Source organism: Mesoplodon mirus (assembly GCF_964341445.2).
Source record: "Mesoplodon mirus genome assembly, chromosome: 2".
Classification (NCBI taxonomy): domain Eukaryota; kingdom Metazoa; phylum Chordata; class Mammalia; order Artiodactyla; family Ziphiidae; genus Mesoplodon; species Mesoplodon mirus.
The window spans coordinates 127,550,192-127,568,805 of NC_138977.1; the positions used below are offsets into that span (position 1 = coordinate 127,550,192).

The 18,614-nt window shown below is 47.5% G+C and overlaps 1 protein-coding gene across 6 annotated transcripts in view; it reads right to left on the reverse strand.

The window, feature by feature from the left end:
- Nucleotides 1-18,614, reverse strand: part of TBC1D14 (TBC1 domain family member 14) — a 106,041-nt gene that overhangs the window by 61,597 nt on the left and 25,830 nt on the right. Inside the window, exon 1 of one of the 6 annotated variants that reach the window (XM_082638929.1) lies at nucleotides 6,840-7,020. The exons of the other annotated variants lie outside the window; for them this stretch is intronic. Within the exon in view, the coding sequence (XP_082495055.1) occupies nucleotides 6,840-6,874 (35 nt within the window). The 5' untranslated portion in view covers nucleotides 6,875-7,020. Of the gene's footprint in view, nucleotides 1-6,839; nucleotides 7,021-18,614 lie in introns of those variants that run through there. 6 annotated transcript variants of the gene reach the window in all.

Here is an 18,614-nt window from a genome sequence, read left to right on the forward strand (position 1 = left end):
CAAAGGATTAATCTCCAAAATTTATAAGCAGCTCAGGCAGCTCAATAACAAAAAAACAAACAACCCAATCCAAAAATGGGCAGAAGACTTAAATAGGCATTTCTCCAAAGAAGATATACAGACTGCCAACAAACACATGAAAGAATGCTCAACATCATTAATCGTTAGAGAAATGCAAATCAAAACTACAATGAGATATCATCTCACACCAGTCAGAATGGCCATCATCAAGAAATCTAGAAACAATAAATGCTGGAGAGGGTGTGGAGAAAAGGGAACACTCTTGCACTGCTGGTGGGAATGTGAATTGGTACAGCCGCTATGGAGAATAGTATGGAGGTTCCTTAAAAAACTACAAATAGAACTACCATATGACCCAGCAATCCCACTACTGGGCATATACCCTGAGAAAACCATAATTCAAAAAGAGACATGTACCAAAATGTTCACAGCAGCCCTATTTACAATAGCCCGGAGATGGAAACAACCTAAGTGTCCATCATCGGATGAATGGGTAAAGAAGATGTGGCACATATATACAATGGAATATTACTCAGCCATAAAAAGAAATGAAATTGAGCTATTTGTAATGAGGTGGATGGACCTAGAGTCTGTCATACAGAGTGAAGTAAGTCAGAAAGAGAGGGACAAGTGCTGTGTGCTGACACATATATATGGAATTTAAGAAAAAGAATGTCATGAGGAACATAGGGGTAGGACGGGAGTGGAGACGCGGACCTACTGGGGAATGGGCTTGGGGATGTGGGGGGGGGGGAAGGGTAGGCTGTGATGGGGTGGGGGAGCGGCATGCACATATATACACTGCCAAGCGTAAGGTGGATGGCTGGTGGGGGGCAGCCGCATAGCACAGGGAGATCAGCTCGGTGCTTTATGGCCGCCTGGAGGGGTGGGGTGGGGAGGGTGGGAGGGAGACGCAAAAGGGAGGGGATATGGGAACATATGTATATGCATAACTGATTTAATTTGTTATAAAGCAAAAAAAAAAAAAAATCTACTCACCAGTAAAAAAAAAAAAAAAAAAAAATCAAAGTTGTGGGACTTCCCTGGTGGTCCAGTGGTTAAGACTCCGCACTTCCAGTGCAGGGGGCGCAGGTTCGATCCCTGGTCGGGGAACTAAGATCCCACATGCCGTGTGGCGAGGCCAAAAAATCAGAGTTGCAGCATTATTTTTAGCATAAGAGCTTAAGCTATACATAATAGGCCATGACTTTTGAAAGGTCTGTAAAAGGTATCTTTGGATGTATTATTTTTTGTGAAGTTGAAGTACCACACGTACCAGGAGCTCTAAGCAGAAAGGAATCCCTCCCTAGCTTCAGCTGTTGTGCCACCTGCAGCCCTGGTGCAGGCACAGGGAGCGGGGAAGCCCAGCCAGAAAACGGTTCCAGCCCCCGGCTCCCCTTCCAGGTCGAGGGTCATGGGGAGCCTGGCACGGAGCTGGCTGCTGGGCCCAGGAGCCAGGTGGCCCCAAGGACCTGCCTCTGCCCATCACACGACCCAACCCCACTCCAGGGATCAGGTGCAGTGCGAGAACACGGGCGGCGGGCCGAGCCGTCCCTTCGGACCTGTGCTGCCTTCCTGACTGGGTCTCAGAGGAGCCCTCAGGGATGCCCGCAAGTGGGGAGGCTCCTCCCCAGTCCAGGAGGGCCCAGAGGGAAGACGCATCTGTGGACCCCTCAGGAGGTCCCCACATGAGCTGTGTGATCATAGCGTCAGCCCAAGCCTGGCCCTCAGATGCCTAAGAGCACTCTCGTGCTCCTGGAGAAGGTAGTGGTCACAGCCGCCGTCCCTGACACTTCCAGGTGGCAGAACACGGGGGCTGTGTGATTGAAGCTTCCTCTAGCAAGTCCTCACTTACTAAACTCAGGTTGCTCTGCAAAGCCTTCCCTGTCTGCCTGCCACCAGCCCAGCCCCCAGGCCTGGGCTCCCACACCAGCTGTTTCTAGAGCACTCACCAAGTTATTCTGTGTTTGTTGGCGGTACTCTGTCTGCTCCCCTCTCCACACACCTTTCCCCTGGGGTGGGGTGGCCCAGGCAGCAGGGCAGAGTCATCTCTGCATCCCCAGCGCTCTATCCAGCATGTGTCTGCTGGCAAATGGAGCAGCCAGCATAGGTGTCTGCACGGGACGCGAGTAGGCAGGGTGGGAGCCGCCCCAAGGCCAGCGGGGGCCACCTCCAAGGGTGGGGCACATGCATGGGCACCCTCAAGGCAGGGCTCAAGGCAAGAGAGACGTATCTGGACAAATCAAAGCCCAGGACTGAGAATTATGCAGAGGTAGCCTCTGAGCAGGGGTAGGAGTCCCCCTGGAAAGGAGGGGCAGTGGAAGGCGGGGGGCTGGGAGAGGTCAGGGCAGGGGGTGGCAGAGGAGAGCACCACAAGCTGGCTCCTGGAGGGAAGGCAGCCAGCGGGGGATGACGGCTCCAGGGGAGCACCTGAGCACCGTGCCAAGGAGGTGATGAGAACCAGGCATCCCATTAAAGTCCCTTCAGTGCGAGGGCTAAAATCCTTCGCCATAAGGAAAGCAAGCACTTCCTCTATTGGCCGCGCTAGGGACCTCAGCTGATGGTCTCGATTCGGTCTCTGACTGAAGGGCAAAAACAACACGGAAGTGGAGGAGACTCTTACCTGCACCTGAAGGGAATCGGACCACCAAGGGCTAATAAAGAACCCGTGCCGTTCCCGGATACGTCCCCTGCCTCCAATCCATAGGGCACAGTGACAATCTTACCAAGACTGTCTGCATGGAGGTTCCCTGAGAGCCACCCAGGACTCCAGATGATGAATCCTGCCCCGCCTACCCGCACATATGCAGACACAAGCACACCAACCTGGCACCCCTCACCCCACCTACCTACACACCACACACACACACAGACACACACACACACACAGACACGAGCGTGCGCGTGCGCGGGAGAGGGCATGGCTTAACTCCTCACTAGCCCCCTTCTTCCAAGAGGCCACTCAAATCCACTCAAATCTACCCTCCTCACAGCTGGCAGCGGAAGCACCTGAAGACTCTTCCGAAGACAGAGGACAAGCACGTCTCCCAAGAGGCTGACCGTGGCGTCTAAGCCTCCACCAGCCCTGCCCCAGAAGCACCCCCTACAGGCAGGGGGCCAGAGTGGAGATGTCTCTCAACAACCCACCAGGCCTCATTCATTCAACGAATACTCTCTGAGGGCCTCAACTATACTGAACAACAGAAAAGGCAGCCTTATGTGCTTAGAAACCTTCGGCCTCTCCTCAGGCTAACGGCAAACCGCTCGGCCCGAAGGCTATGGTCTGGCCGCCCCCTCGGGCCCGGGCCTTTAAGGGCCTGTGGTCCCGCGTGTGCTCGCCCCACCCTTTCCCCAGCTGTCCTCGGGCACGGCTCCGTGACCCAACAAACCCTGGGCGCCTGCAGAACTCCAACGCCATCTCTTCACACAGCGGCCAGGGCCGTCTCTTGAAAGCACGGATGGACCACGCAGCCCCGGCCCCAAATCCCTTCAGTGGCTTCCAGCTGCTCGTGGCACCGTCACACATGCTGTTCCCTCTGCCCTCAAAGTGTTCTTGAAAGAGGAGCCAGGAGTGCCTGCCTCACGGGGGGTCGTGAGGATTAAACGAGGCACTGGACCCCGCAGGCCGCGCGCAGGTACTTGCACACACACTTGGCCACCGAAATTCCGCTTGGGGACTGAGCGCTGGCAAGCATGGAGTGACTGTCCCCAGGCTCAACGCCCTTCAGCCGAGCCAGCCCTCTGCACCTGAAGGCAAGGCTTCAAGAACTGCGGGCTGAAGGAAGGTGACCTAGGAGGCTCCGGCTCCACCTCACGAAACACACTTTGGTGCTGTCAACGGTTAAGCCACATCCAACTGCAAGGGAAGAGCCTCATCCTGAAAGCCTGAGGGAGGCAAGAAAAAGGAGCCAGGGTCTCCCCCGGCATCTATCCCAGGGCTTTCTGCAAAATATTTACTCCTGTCTCAATACACACCAACTCAGAGGACAAGATATGGGACACCGATGACAAAGTAGTGTTCAACATAACAGTGCGTCAGGTCCTGCCAGCTCCCCCGTGAGGCTGGACGTACACAGGAACCGTGGATGCCATGCTGCAAGAAACTAGCGCCATCAGATTTAGGAGCAAGCTTGCTTATTGACATTTAACTGGGACGAGATGGACCTGTAGGATCCCAGTCCTCACCAGGAAGAGTCAGGTATGAGCCTGCTCAGATCCTGACCACACCTTCCCTTTTCTCAACCTCCTCTGCACTCTAAGTCACCAGGATCCTTACTGCTACAGGCTTGTCCCCTGTGCCCCACTGACAGGAGGTACAGAGAAGGCTGACATCCGAAGAGGCAAAAGGCGGCGGAGTGTGAGTGGGGAAAACAACACCTGGAGACTTGAACACCCCTCACCTTCTGACGAAAGGTTTGGCCCTGCACTGACCAACACCAGAGCCACTAGCCACATGTGGCCACTGAGCACTTGAAGTGGGCACATGTTGAAATGATGTATTGGCTTAAAAAAGATTTTCTTTCAAGTGTCACAAAAAGACTGAAACAACCCAAGGGTTCATGATCTATTCATAGGCAGGCTTAAAGGATCAGGGGAGCCTTGAAGCTTATACAATTTGGGGACTCCTCTTTAAAGAAAAAAAACTAATTAGGTACACAAAATTGTACCTAATTAGGTACAAGTGAGGGGTCCTGAAGGTTAAGTATCATTAATGTTGTCATAAACCCAGTTCTAGGTCTTTGGCCTCTGAAACCTGGGACGAGTGACGCAGTGGCTGCCGGTGCTCACAGGTGATGAAACTCCAACTTATGTCCAACGTTCCATGTCTCTGTTTTTAGACAAGCAATCGTAGAGCCAAAAAACCAATACCCTTTCTTCATAGGTGTCGTGAGGCTGAGGTTGTTACCTTCACCTCCACCTCGCACGAACTTAACTTTCCCAAGTTACTGAAGCCAAAAGAAGGCGATTCCAGGAGCAATTAAAAATGCTCCCTGACAGGGCTTCCCTGGTGGCGCAGTGGTTGAGAGTCCGCCTGCCGATGCAGGGGACGCGGGTTCGTGCCCTGGTCCGGGAAGATCCCACATGTCGCGGAGCGGCTGGTCCTGTGAGCCATGGCCGCTGAGCGTGCATGTCCGGAGCCTGTGCTCAGCAACGGGAGAGGCCACAGCAGTGAGAGGCCCGCGTACCGCCAAAAAAAAAAAAAAAAAAAGCTCACTGACAAGATTATGAGGTGTCAGACCTGGGTCCCTGTGGTCGAGAACATCAAGGCGTTGTGAGTGCACTGAAAGCAGTGCGGGCCTCCAGCGGGCGCTCGAGTACATTCCTAGATACTATTGGCCTGTGATTTTGTCGTCACCAGCATGTAAAGTCCACGAGGGTGAATGCTGTCTCTTCTATTTACTGTGGTGCCTCTAGTGTCTGGAACAGTTCCTGGCATATAGGAAAAGACTCAAACTTACTGAATGTATGCTTTTTTCAGGGAATTTTCATAAAGATTACATGAGAATTATCCCCGCCCATTTAAAATAGGAGAAGCCAGGATTTGGAGAGGTTGAGGAGTCCTGCCCAGAAAGACACAGCTAAACGGCGCAGAGCGAGGCTGCTCCCTGACAGGTGTGGAGTCAGGGCTGTCCCAGAAGACGGAGGACAGCTGGGATGGAAGGACGCAATCCTCCCTGACCTGGTGGAGCAGGTTCCACAAGCCAGCGGCGCTCCTCAGGGGTTTCTCAAAACTTCTCAGAGTCTTAAGAAATAAACCTCTAAAGTCCTCCTCCTTCAAGACAATGTACGCCTGAACTCCCGTTTGTAATTCAGTAATTACTTGGGGCTTCCTGCCCTCGCCCTCCTGTCTCATTAACAAACTGTCAGCAAATCCTGCTTCCAAAGCAATCAGAAACAAGCAGAAACACGTAGCATTCAGCTGCCCCGAGAACTCCCTGGTCCAGATGGGTATCTTCTCCACCACTTCCTGCATCACAGATCACCTGTCAGGCACTGGTCCTGCACCAGGCACTTCCAGTGTATCTTATGTGTGAAACAACCCCACAAGAAAGGTATTAGAGTTACTACCACACAGACAGGACACAGGCTTGGTGAGGTTAAGCAATTTGCTGCTCAAGGGACATATCAATCGTGACGCTCATCTGAGGTAGAGAAGGGAAAAATCTCCACTGATTGCACTAAAGCTCCACCTCACAGGTATTCTTTCCAGATGTCCACCCCTCAGAAACTGACATGCTCCACTGCCACATATACTTACGCTGTGCCTCTGACTCCGCTCTGAAAACGCAAGGGGAAGAGGCTAGCCCACTTCAACTGCCACAGAAACACCAAAGATAAAACAGCATTCTGCAAAGCAAACCTCCTGTGTGATAAAATGCTCCCTCCCCTGTGGGAAATAGGAAGTGAGTAAGAAAGACACGGAGGCGTTATTACTGAGATCAAAATCACTGTGCCAAAAATTCCTAGTTCCACACACAACTAAAAGTACCCAGAGTCTCTCCTCTTTCAGAAAATGTTACCCAAGTAGCATCTGACGCTAACATTTAATCCCCTAAAAACAGTGATAACACGCAAGGGAGGGGGGCGCGGGCAGTGAGCACGGATGTAAACACAGGCCCGAGAACTCAGGCACACACACAGCAGACCCTTGCTGGATCAGACCCATTTTAAACTGAGGAATATCCAAGGAAACAACTCTGCCCCATGGTGGGGTGGGCGGGCTAAATCATGTTAAATCCTCCATAATGTGGTAGAAACCTTTCTCCAGTTAAGTCTCCAATTACAAAAGCAAGAAAGGCAAGACCGCAACCACAAACCTGTCCATTAACAGGAGCGCCGGGGAGCAGGCCATCACTTCTACGGTAAGCACACGGGTCTGCAAGGCCAGCCACAGAGGCGCTGACCCTCCCCTGGAAACATTCCTGCCCAGCTGGAGCCACAGTCCCAGGAAGCACCATGGGCGCCCTTCCGAGACCTGCTCCACACCATCTGGAAGGCTGAGGCATGCAGGGCGGAGCGGACCAGCTGGAAAGGCAGGCAGTGCGGGTAGGCAGGGCTCTGACTCCTAACTAATCACAGGGAGGGAGAGTGCGGGCAGTCTGGGAAGCAAAGCTGAGTGACCGGGTTCCTGGGCAGAGCAAAGCTCTGCTCTCGCATCTCAGCACCCTGCCGAGACCCAGAGCCACACCACGCCAGGATAGGCAAACGACCACCAAACCCACGGGCACTGCTGACCAAGAAGCAAGGCAAAATGTATCTGGAACCACTTTGGGCTACTCCTTTGGGCCAGACCCTGCACTTTGTGAAGAAGCAACCAGGTATTTAGGTGAGTCACAAACACGGTCACATAAATCTCTGTCCAAATACCTGCATTAGAACCATCACTAGGGGATTCTCCCTCCATGACTTCAAGTAGGGTTCAAAAATTTTAAAGGACAAGATCTAACTAACAACTTCAAGGTCTATGGAACTGATCTATTCTAAATCCACAAGAAGATACTACAGGTTGGGTGGCCCTTGGGGCAAGCATCGTTCAATCATGTGTCAACAATTAGCCCATGGTAATACAATCCTCCAGGCGCCTGGCCAGGGTCCTCTTTCTAATAATTGGCTCCACCGTCCCTTTAAAAAAAAAAAAATCTGTCGGCATGTCTGCAACGTTTGAAACTACACAAAAAAAGTCTGACTGGAGACAGTCATTAGATGGACATCTCTGGCAAGAGGAGGTGGTGAGGACCAAAGAGGGAAATTTTACTTTTACATTACAAGTATCTGTATTGTTTTTTTAAAAAATCAAACGTTTGCAACTAAAAAGAAAAGACAATCAAATATGGGAGATAAGAGGGCACAAGAGTGGTACTGAGCACCTAGTCTGTGCCAGGCCCTGAGACCAGTGAACAAAACCAACAAAAGTCCTGCCCCAGTGTAGCTGACACTAACGAACATACTCTAACAATGCGGGGGACCCCAGAGTGAGGTGTCTGGACCAGAGGCAGCATTATCTGGGAGCTGGCTAGAAATACAAATTCTTGAGCCCCATCCCGACCTACTGAATCAGAAACTCTGGGGTAGAGCCCAGCAACCGCTGTTTAACAAGCCCTCCAGGTGGCTCTGATGCTGCTCAAGTTTGAGAAGCACTGTTCTGGACTATGTTTATACGCTTAAAATTCCTGCTATCCTACTTAAAACTTCTGGTCAAATTCCTCACTGCCCAAGGAGTCAAACTGACCTTTTTTGGTCTGGCACATCAGCAGCTCAGGGTGAGCGCAGAGTAATCATTCACAAAGTGACCACAACAACAGATTGTCAGCCACCCCCAACACACAGCCCCCTTTCTTCGGGTTCATCTTTGGTCTTCTCAGGATGCTTTGTTTTCTCCTACACTACAGAAGAACCTACAGCTTCATGTGCCTACATCCTTCCAAATTTTTCCTCAACCTGTGGTATTCATGTTTTATAATTATACCTCAGCAAAAAATTTCCAAAAATATCCATAATTTTAAAACTCACAGAGAAAACTCAGGTCCAGATGGTCTCACTGGTGAATTCTTCCAAACATTTAAGGAAGAAACACACAAACTCTTCCAGAGAACAAACCTTTTAATCCCACACACCCCCTCCCCAAAGCAAATTTATTAGGTCACTCAATGGATACATTTATAGGTATTATTCACCAAGAAAAAAACCAGGACTTTCTGATGCTCCTTCAAGGATCATTTGACATGGAGCGTGTGTATGTGTGCACGCACACACGTGCACATGTGTGTGTGTGTGCACGCACGTGTGTGTGTACACTTTAAAAAATTCCCATGAAAGCTTTTTATTATTTTTTAAAATTCATATACAATAAAACTGACTTTTTGGTGTACAGGTCTATGAGTTTTAACACACTGGTCAGTTCGTTTAACCACCAGAGAAAAATTTTACAGAAACTCTTTGAGAAAACAGAAGGAAGAACATTCCTCAACCCGTTTTATAAGGTCAGCATAATCTTGATACCAAAACTTGTCAAGGACATTATAAGAAAGGCAAATTACAGGCTACACTCTTATGAATACAGAAAAAAAATTTTAAAACACAAAATATTAGCATATCAAATCCAATAACAGATATAAAGGATGATCTATCAAGAACAAGTTGGGATTATTCTAAGAATGCAAAGTTAGCTTACTTAACATTAGAAAAATATGTTATTCACCACATAAACAAAATAAAGGAGAAAACACATCAATAGATGCAGGAAAAAAGCATTTGATAAATGCAATATATTCATGATTTTTTTAAATCATAAAACTAGGAATAAAAGGGAACTTCCTTAATCTGGTAAAAATATTTATTATAAAGTAAGATATCTGATAAAAGGTATCTTACCGCAAAAATCACACTTAATGAGGAAATGGTGAAAGCTTTCCCAGAGACCAGCACCACACAAGGCTTTCTGCCAGCACCACTTCAATTTAGCACTGTATGGGAGTTCCTAGTCATGCAATAAGGCAAGAAAACTAAATAAAATGTATAAGAATTGGAAACAAACAAAATTCATCCACAGACAGCATGATTTTCTACAGAGAAAACCCGAAAGAATCCACAGATGAACTATCAGAACAACTGAATTTAGCAAGATCATGGGATTCAAGGTCTACACACAAAAATTAACTCCACTTCCAACTAACGTTTATAAAATGACATTTTAAAAACCATCAAAAAATAACAAATATCCTGGAATAAATTTAATGAAAGAAACACAGGACCTTTACATTAAAAAAACAAGTACTGTGGAGAAATTTTTAAAAACCTAAATAAGTGGAAGGACATACCATATTCAGAGATCAGATGTCTTCATATAGTAAAAAATGACCAACAGATTCAACGTATCCCAAACAAAATCACAGCAGATTTTTTGTGGTTAATTGCCAAATTGATTTTAACATTTATATGGAAATGACAAGGACCTAGAATAACCAAAACAATGTTAAAGAAGAACAAGGTAGGAGGGCTTACACTATAGATAATAAGACTTATTATACAGTAATAGTAATTAAAAGAATATTAGTGAGAGGACAAATAGATGATGGAACATATACAGTCACTTGATTTATTTCAAAGGCTCAGTGGGATGGATAATCTTTACAATAAGTAAACATCAACCACTCACTACCTCACACTGTAACAGAAAATTAATTCCGACAGATCATGGATCTAGTTTGTAATGGCAAAACAAAGCTTCTAGAAGATAACACAGAATTTCTTAAACAACACAAAAGGCACTAACCATAAAAATAAAAATTCTATAAAGCAGAATTCATTACCATTAAGAACTTTTGTTAGTTAAGAAAACAAAAGTTAAAAACATTAAGAGAATAAAAACATAAGCCATAGTGCAGGAGAAGATACTGCAATACGTATGTCTCACAAAGGACTCTCCTCCTGAATACAAAAAGTATACCTGCAAATCAGTAAGACAACCCCAGATAGGCAGGTCACAAAGGAAGTTGCTAAATGGTCAATATGATATAAAAAAGTGCATCAAATCATTAGTCATCAGAGCAATGTAAATTAAAACCAAATACCCTTACCCTATTACCAGAATGGCAAAAAAAAAAAAAAAAAAACAGAAAATTGAAAATTGCTAGTCCAAGTATATACTGGTACGACCACACTGGAAAACCACTTAGCAGTGTCCACTAAAGCAGACCCAGCAATTCCACCTGAGGTATATGTGCACCAAAAGACATTATGATTAGCATTCTCCCCAGTGGTCAAAAGCGGAACAAATCAAACATCCATCCATAGGAGAACATAAAGAGATATATTTGTTCAACTGAAAACTGTACAGAATGAAAGAAAACAAATACTGCTGCCACACAATGACCACCTGGGTGAACCTCAGACAAAGTTGAGCAAAGAAAGGCAGATGCAAGGGCTTCCCTGGTGGCGCAGTGGTTGAGAGTCCGCCTGCTGGTGCAGGGGACGTGGGTTCGTGCCCCGGTCCGGGAAGATCCCACATGCCGCAGGGTGGCTGGGCCCGTGAGCCATGGCCGCTGAGCCTGCGTGTCTGAAGCCTGTGCTCCGCAATGGGAGAGGCCACAGCAGTGAGAGGCCCGCGTACCGCATAAAAAAAAAAAAAAAAAAAAAAAAGGCAGATGCAAAAGTATATGCTGGGACCTAGAGATTGTCATACAGAGTGAAATAAGTCAGAAAGAGAAAAATAAATACCGTATGCTAACACAAATATATGGAATCTAAAAAAAAAAAAATACATGGTTCTAAACAACCTAGGGGCAGGACAGGGATAAAGACACAGACGTACAGAATGGACTTGAGGACATGGGGAGGGGGAAGGGTTAGGTGGGATGAAGTGAGAGAGTGGCACGGACATATATACACTACCAAATGTAAAATAGCTAGCCAGTGGGAAGCAGCTGCATAGCACAGGGAGATCAGCTCCGTGCTTTGTGAGCACCTAGAGGGGTGGGATAGGAAGGGTGGGAGGGAGGAGCAAGAGGGAGGAGATATGGGGACATACGTATATGTATAGCTGATTCACTTTGTTATAAAGCAGAAACTAACATACCATTGTAAAGCAATTATACTCCAATAAAGATGTTTTAAAAAAAAGTATATACTGTATGACTCCATTTACCTAACATCCAAAAAAAGCAAAACTCATCCAGGGAGATGGAAGTCAAAACAATGGTTGCCCCTGGGGAGTGAGGTGCTGACCAGGAAGGGGTGTGACTGGGGGCACTGGGGATACTCTCCAGGGCGCACACAAGAGAGGGCTCACATTGTCCATGTTCAACAAACACTAACAGCTCCAGTCACTCTCCTCTGGAGCCTTCTGGGCTGATGGGCCTCCCTCCTCCCGAGTCCCTCCTCTGTGCCCCCGAGAGCACTTTTACATTGATTTTACATTGATGTCTGACAGAGAGCTGGGGACTGTATGTTAGTTATTTATGCATCACCTCCCACTACATGGGGAGGGGTCCTTCTTGGTCTTTGTACTCCCAAGGCCTGGCATAAAACCTGCTGGATTGGGCTTCCCTGGTGGCGCAGTGGTTGAGAATCTGCCTGCCAGTGCAGGGGACACGGGTTCGAGCCCTGGTCCGGGAAGATCCCACATGCCGCGGAGCAACTGGGCCCGTGAGCCACAACTACTGAGCCTGCACGTCTGGAGCTTGTGCTCCGCAACGAGAGGCCGCGATAGTGAGAGGCCCGCGCACCGCGATGAAGAGTGGCCCCCGCTTGCCGCAACTAGAGAAAGCCCTCACACAGAAACGAAGACCCAACACAGCCATAAATAAATTAATTAATTTAAAAAAAGAAAACCTGCTGGATTTGCTGCATTAACAGGTAATTCATTAACTAACCCTGAAACGCACTCCTGCCTGTGCGCCTCTCACTGATAAGCCAGAGTGGAGTGCAAAACAAAACCCAGCGTTCTCCTGCGTCACGACCTCCTTGAAATCTCCTTCAAACACTCCCAACATCTAAATACAGGAAATAAAAATTAAATAGAGATGCCTTCTCTAACACCAGCTTAGGTTTTTACAAGGAGAGAAAGAGAAGGCAGGGTGAAAATGCCTATGTAACGTAGTACAGAACGTTGCTAAGGAAAAAAATACAAGTTTATTCTTTTTTTTTTTTTTTTTTTTTTTTTTTTTTGCGGTATGCGGGCCTCTCACTGTTGCGGCCTCTCCCGTTGCGGAGCACAGGCTCCGGACGCGCAGGCCCAGCGGCCATGGCTCACGGGCCCAGCCGCTCCGCGGCATGTGGGATCTTCCCAGACCGGGGCACGAACCCGTGTCCCCTGCATCAGCAGGCGGACTCTCAACCACTGCGCCACCAGGGAAGCCCCAAGTTTATTCTTAATCTCCGACGTAATACTAAAGAAGAGAGGAAAAGCAGAGTTGCTAGTCAGTAACAGTCTGTAAGCATCACAAGTCATGAGTGGTCTGGGGACCGCAGCGACAAGTTGAGAGAAGGGATGAAATGGCCATGTTCTTTCAAATTTAGGGAACATAAGGAATAAGATCTGCCCTGAGGCGGAAAGAGCAAACACAGGATTCAGCGTCGAGCAGATGTGGCCTCAGATCCCAGCTTCACAACAAGCTGCCTGACTTTGGGTAAGAAATGAACCTCTCAGTTTTCTCAGTGGAGCAGAGGCACCACCACTCAGTTACCTGGTTTGTGACTGTTAAGTGTGCTTATCAGTAACACTAAAAGCATTCATTCATTATACAGGGCCAAGCATCTCATCTCATTTCATCCTGACCCGCGTCATACATGTTATTCTTTTCATTCGACAAGTACACATTGAGCACTGATCATGTCCGAGGCTGTGACAAGTTCAGGGAATACAATCGATGACGACCAGAGACACAGGTCCCCATCCCCCATGGGCTTACGTGTGATTTTCAAGACCAGGAAATTCAGAGACATAACCTTGCCTAAGGTCATGCAGTAAACCAAAAGGCTTGGATTTGGACTTAAGTCCCCAGTATTTTCCCCTGGTGGTTCTCAATCCTGGCTGCAAACTAGAATCACCTGGGGAGCTTTTGCAAAAATCCTAATGCCCAGCTCTCACCCCAAACCAATTAAAACTGATCTCTGAGGGCAGGGCCTGGACACTTTTTGTTTGTTTGTTAAGTTTCCTGAACAATTCTATTGTGCTGCAAGGGCTGAGAACTTTGCTCCTTAGCTAATAAATGTTCCCTTCCCATTCTATCTCGTTTCTTTAACTGATGCTTTAATCTACACATACAAATTTAAGATTAACTCCTTTCCAGCAGTTTCCATGAAGAGTGAATTACTTTTATAAACGATTCCAACAGTTCTACTCACTAAAGTAAAACCAAACTGTGAACACCTGCCTTACAATGTAAACTTTTCTAGTATCTTCCAGTCTCCTCTGTTTCCACTGACCAGGCTACCTGGTCAGGTAGCTCTGGAGCTCACCTGGTGTGCCCTCTCCGTCCACTGCAGCATATCCAGGCCATGTCCCCTGGATTTGCTGGAACCCAGCAGATCCCTATCTCTTCTCATGTGGGAAACGCTTAGCCCAGAGCGTACACAAAGCAGGCCCTGCCCGTGGGCATTAAACAAACCAGTCTCTTACATGCGGCTCCAGGGACGAGAGTCCATACTGTGCAAGTGAACAGAACCAAGCCATGTTCTAATGTTCCAGGGCCAGTCAAGAACATTGACTGGACATCAGTTGGGCATCAGGGATGACAAAGACCCAGGCCCTGTCCCTGAGAGGCTCACAGTAAGAGCAAGACACAGAACAAAACTAGACTAAGCGAGGCTGCAGGAACAGAGAGCAGCGTTGCCCTGGCCACACTGGGAAGGCTTCACAGAAGAGGTATCAGCTGTGCCGGGCTGGAAAGCTGTGCAGAAATCGGCCAAGGGGACACAGAGCAGAGGGTAAGAGAGAATCTCAGGTAAAGGCAGGGCAGTGTGAACCAGCAATGCTGGGCTCAGAGCATTCAGTCCCATGAGCCAGAGCAAGGGCCCAGGCGAAGCAGAGGAGGACACCAAAGGCATCTCTGCATTCTGTAGCCCGTAGGACCTGGAAGGACAAATCCTCCTAAACTTCAATTTACAGTAACCTGAGGCCAGAGCTACGAGCAATTCTAACAGTCCATCAGCTCTCGTTGAGAGTTTCCTCATTCATAAAACAGAGGCTGGACTTTCACTGCCAGTAAACTTGCACCAAGGACAGAGGGCTCCCGGAGGTTTGCCGTCATCACCTCAGGAGAGGGCAGATCAGAGCTGACCGGGGTCAGGACTGTGGTCAGGAAGCAAGAAGCACTCTGGGAGTCTGTCCCAGGGAATCATCTGAAATGCACACAATGCACACTGAGGTGCACACAGGTAATTTTATCATCAAAAAGCAGGAACAAAAACTATTTCCTTATTGTTGGATAAGTAAATGATTCACTGGACGGAATGCCACAAAAATAGTAATAACTGTATGAACAATTAATTTTTAATCATGTGAGAAAATGTTTTCTATAAGTAAAAAAGCAGGATGCCAAGCTGTAGAAACAAAACCCATTTTTATGTTTAAAATTCATAGAAAGTCTGTAAGGAGATAACAGTGAAAAGGAAAATTAGTAGTAGGTGTAAAAGTGGAAAGGACAAAAACAGAATGATGAACATAAAAGGCCCAAAATTTTCCTACATATTTTTAAACAAAAAGAAGCTTTAAGAAGACATAGGTAAAAAAAGGTTTATCGTCAAAAACAAAAAACAAAAACCTCTGAGAAGAACATGCCAGTTTTGCAGACACCCCAGGTGTGGATGCCACACATGCAGTCTGAAACCTACTTTGATGGGTGACCTGACAAGGGAGACCAAACTGTTGGGGGGGAGGGTCTTCTCCCAAATTCTAGAACAGTAATATAGCCAAAAAGGAAAATATTTAGATTTTAAAAGTTAAGTATGCCAGATCTCTTTATTACTTTTTTAGACTTACAGTCTACCCCTCCATCCCTTAAGATTATTTACTGAACATCTACTAAGTGCCTGCCCTGGCTAGGAAAAGAGAATGAATAAGACGCAGCCCCTGCCTTCAAGAAGCCTGTGAAGAGGCTATGGTTGCTGTCGCAAAAGGGGGGACTGCAGAGGGTGTGGGTGCTGTCTGAGGGCTCTGGAAGGGGGTAGGGTGATCAGAGAAGCCTTCCCAGAGGGGGTGTCACTTAAGCGGAATCCTAAAGGACAACAGGAGTTTGCCAGGCAGAGGGAGCAGAACGGGCAAAGGTGCAGGGATAAGACACGGTTGGTTCAGAGAACTCCCTTTTTTTTTCTTTGGCTGCGCTCCACGGCATGCGGGATCTTGGTTCCCTGAGCAGGGCTCGAACCCGCGCCCCCTGTGTTGGGAGCGCAGAGTCTTACCCACTGGACCGCCAGGGAAGCGCCCAGAGAACGCTGAGTAACACTTTGTTGGGTCTGTGGCTGTAGCACAGGACGGAGCTGGAGGCCTGAGAGGTGGGCAGCGGCTGGATCCAGAATGCCCCTTACAGTCAAGTAGCTTGGAGTTTATGTTGCAGGTGTAAGAACTACCATGTAAGCAAGAGAATGACACAGCATTCAACTCATGGACTCCAGGCATCTAATTCTCATGAAGAAGGGGAATCAAGAAAAATCATCCCGAAAAATGGCCAGCGAGGCTCCTAGCTCTTCACTAAACCCATTTTCTCATTATCCCAGGAACTGGTCCCATTTCCCAACCTCCTTTACAGGTAGGTGTGGCCACGGGACAGAGTCCCAGACATTAAACTGTGAGTGGAGTGATGTGTACCACATCAAGTGTGCCTAGCCCAGAAAACCTCCCACGCCCAGCGCCTTCAGGCTCTTTCCCCTCTTTGGCTTGATGCAAAGGAGCCCAGAGTCCTCAGGTTGCAATCGACAGAGCCACAGATGGAAAGAACGTGGCAGAGTGTGGAAATAAACTTCCACTGTGTCTGAGCCATTATATTTCAAGTTTGTTACAGCAGCTAGCACTCATCTAAGTAAATATCAATACATATTTGTGTGTTCTCCTCACCAACTCTGACCACCACTCAATTTCTTCTGCTTTAAAAACAACTGCTGTCAAGGGAACTTCTAAAAAGAATGAAACCTGTTCATTCCAGGGTAAAGACTTAAAGTAAATGAACAGTCAGGTGCTAGTGTGAGGGTGCATCAGGAAATATTTTTCCTCATGTAACTGGCCTCCTGCCCTCTTCTTCCTCCTCATACTGGGCTCCCTTCCACCTGTGGACAAAAAAATGCTGCCTGCCATTCCAGTAAACAAGGAACATTGCCCACCATCAAGCCATCAAGCCATCAAGCCATCAAGCCACTACGGCCAACCCTCTGGTGCACCCTGAGGGGATTCAGGATGGAGAAAAACAGGATACTGGCCCTAGATAGTTAAGATGCATATCTAAGGAATAATTTCAATCAGCACAGACACTTGTATCTTCCCATACACAGAAAAGCTCTAAAATCATTAACTTGAGATATCTGGGGTTATTTTTGGTGATTTAGCAATAATCTTTTGTACCTGACTGCAAGTTTTCCTTTTTTCCCCAGCAAAAAACTCCTATATATCCTGGCTCCTTGCTTATCTCTTTGCAACAGTCCCTCAGAGCTATCTGAGAGGCTGCCTTCCTGGGCTATAGTCCTCAGTAAAGCCACCAAGTGAAACATAATTCTCAACGTTTAGGTTGCGCATCTTTTTTCAGTCAACACACCTCTGCAGGATGTGGACCGGCAGGCAGAGCCCATGCCCTCCTGACCTTTTCCCCTGGGCCCCCCCGCCTGGTGGGAAATGTGTTTAACCACCCAAATCTGAAACCTAAAGGAAATCAGGACTTAATTCCAAACCCCTACAAACATTTACTACTCCCTGTAACACCGTACACAGAGCCTGGATTCTAAAAAGCCTCTGGCTGGAAGCAAAGGGGAATTAACAGGAAAACTGGACGCTTGTGGGGCCCAAAACGGCTATTAGGCAAGTCTGCCTGACTCATCATTGTTTCCATGTACAGAGCCTTACAGGAATCCTGAGACAAACCACAACTATTCACAACAAAGAATCAGCAAAACTGGAATTGAAACAACTCTCGGTTACACACCCAGTTCCCCTCACATAAACAGGAACTAGCTGATTGGATGTGGCAATCCAGTAGGATGTGTACCACGAAAAACGCAGAAGGCTCTGATGAGTTTAATGTTAGCTGTACCAAGTACCCAGTGTTCTACAGACAAATGTGTAATCATTTTAGAATAGGCACTACTGGAGGTAGAAAACAGAATAAGGCAGTTTTAATTGTTGTATCACTCCACTAACATTTTTTAAGTAGAACAGATTTTACACCCACCTGGGCAAAGGGAAGTTAATTTATGAGTAGAAAGTAGCTGATGGCTGAAAGACTGCTTTGCAGGAATGCGTTTGCCTGTGGGTTTCTCACAATCCCACAAACTCCTATACCCCCCCAAAGTGTCCTGCATTTCAGTGAATCACCCATCCCAGGCTGACCATAACGTCAAACTTCCACAAAGACGCAGTGTATGATTTCCTGATACCGCCAGCACACTGAGGGTGTTGCATAAACTCAGGAAGCCAGATGATTCTTGCAAAGAACAAATACATTCTCCTCACCCCCACTCCCCAAAACTACCTTGCTTATGGCTGTGAAATTTCTAAGGACATGAACACCTTCCAGAAGCCAGGGCAGAAACACAGCAGAGAAATCAGTGTAGCCTGTGAGGTTTACCAGAAACATACATGGTCTGGCTACTGAATAGGACACATATGTGCAGGCTGAAGACATTCTCTCTTGGTTCTGTTCAGGCCGCTCCTGAATTTACCGATTCCGGCACTCTGCAGCGAAAAGTCCCTGTCCTCCCCTGCTGGGGCCAACTGGCATTTCAATGTCAGCACCCAACAATAAGTGGCTGAACTTAAAAGGTTTCTTTCCTCAGATACGGACAAGTTTCCTGACCCACAAACGTGAAGGAAACAGATCATCAAACCCAGCTGGGATCTCCCAGAATATCTTCCTGTTCCCTTAAGTTCCACACCTAACAGAGAACTGACT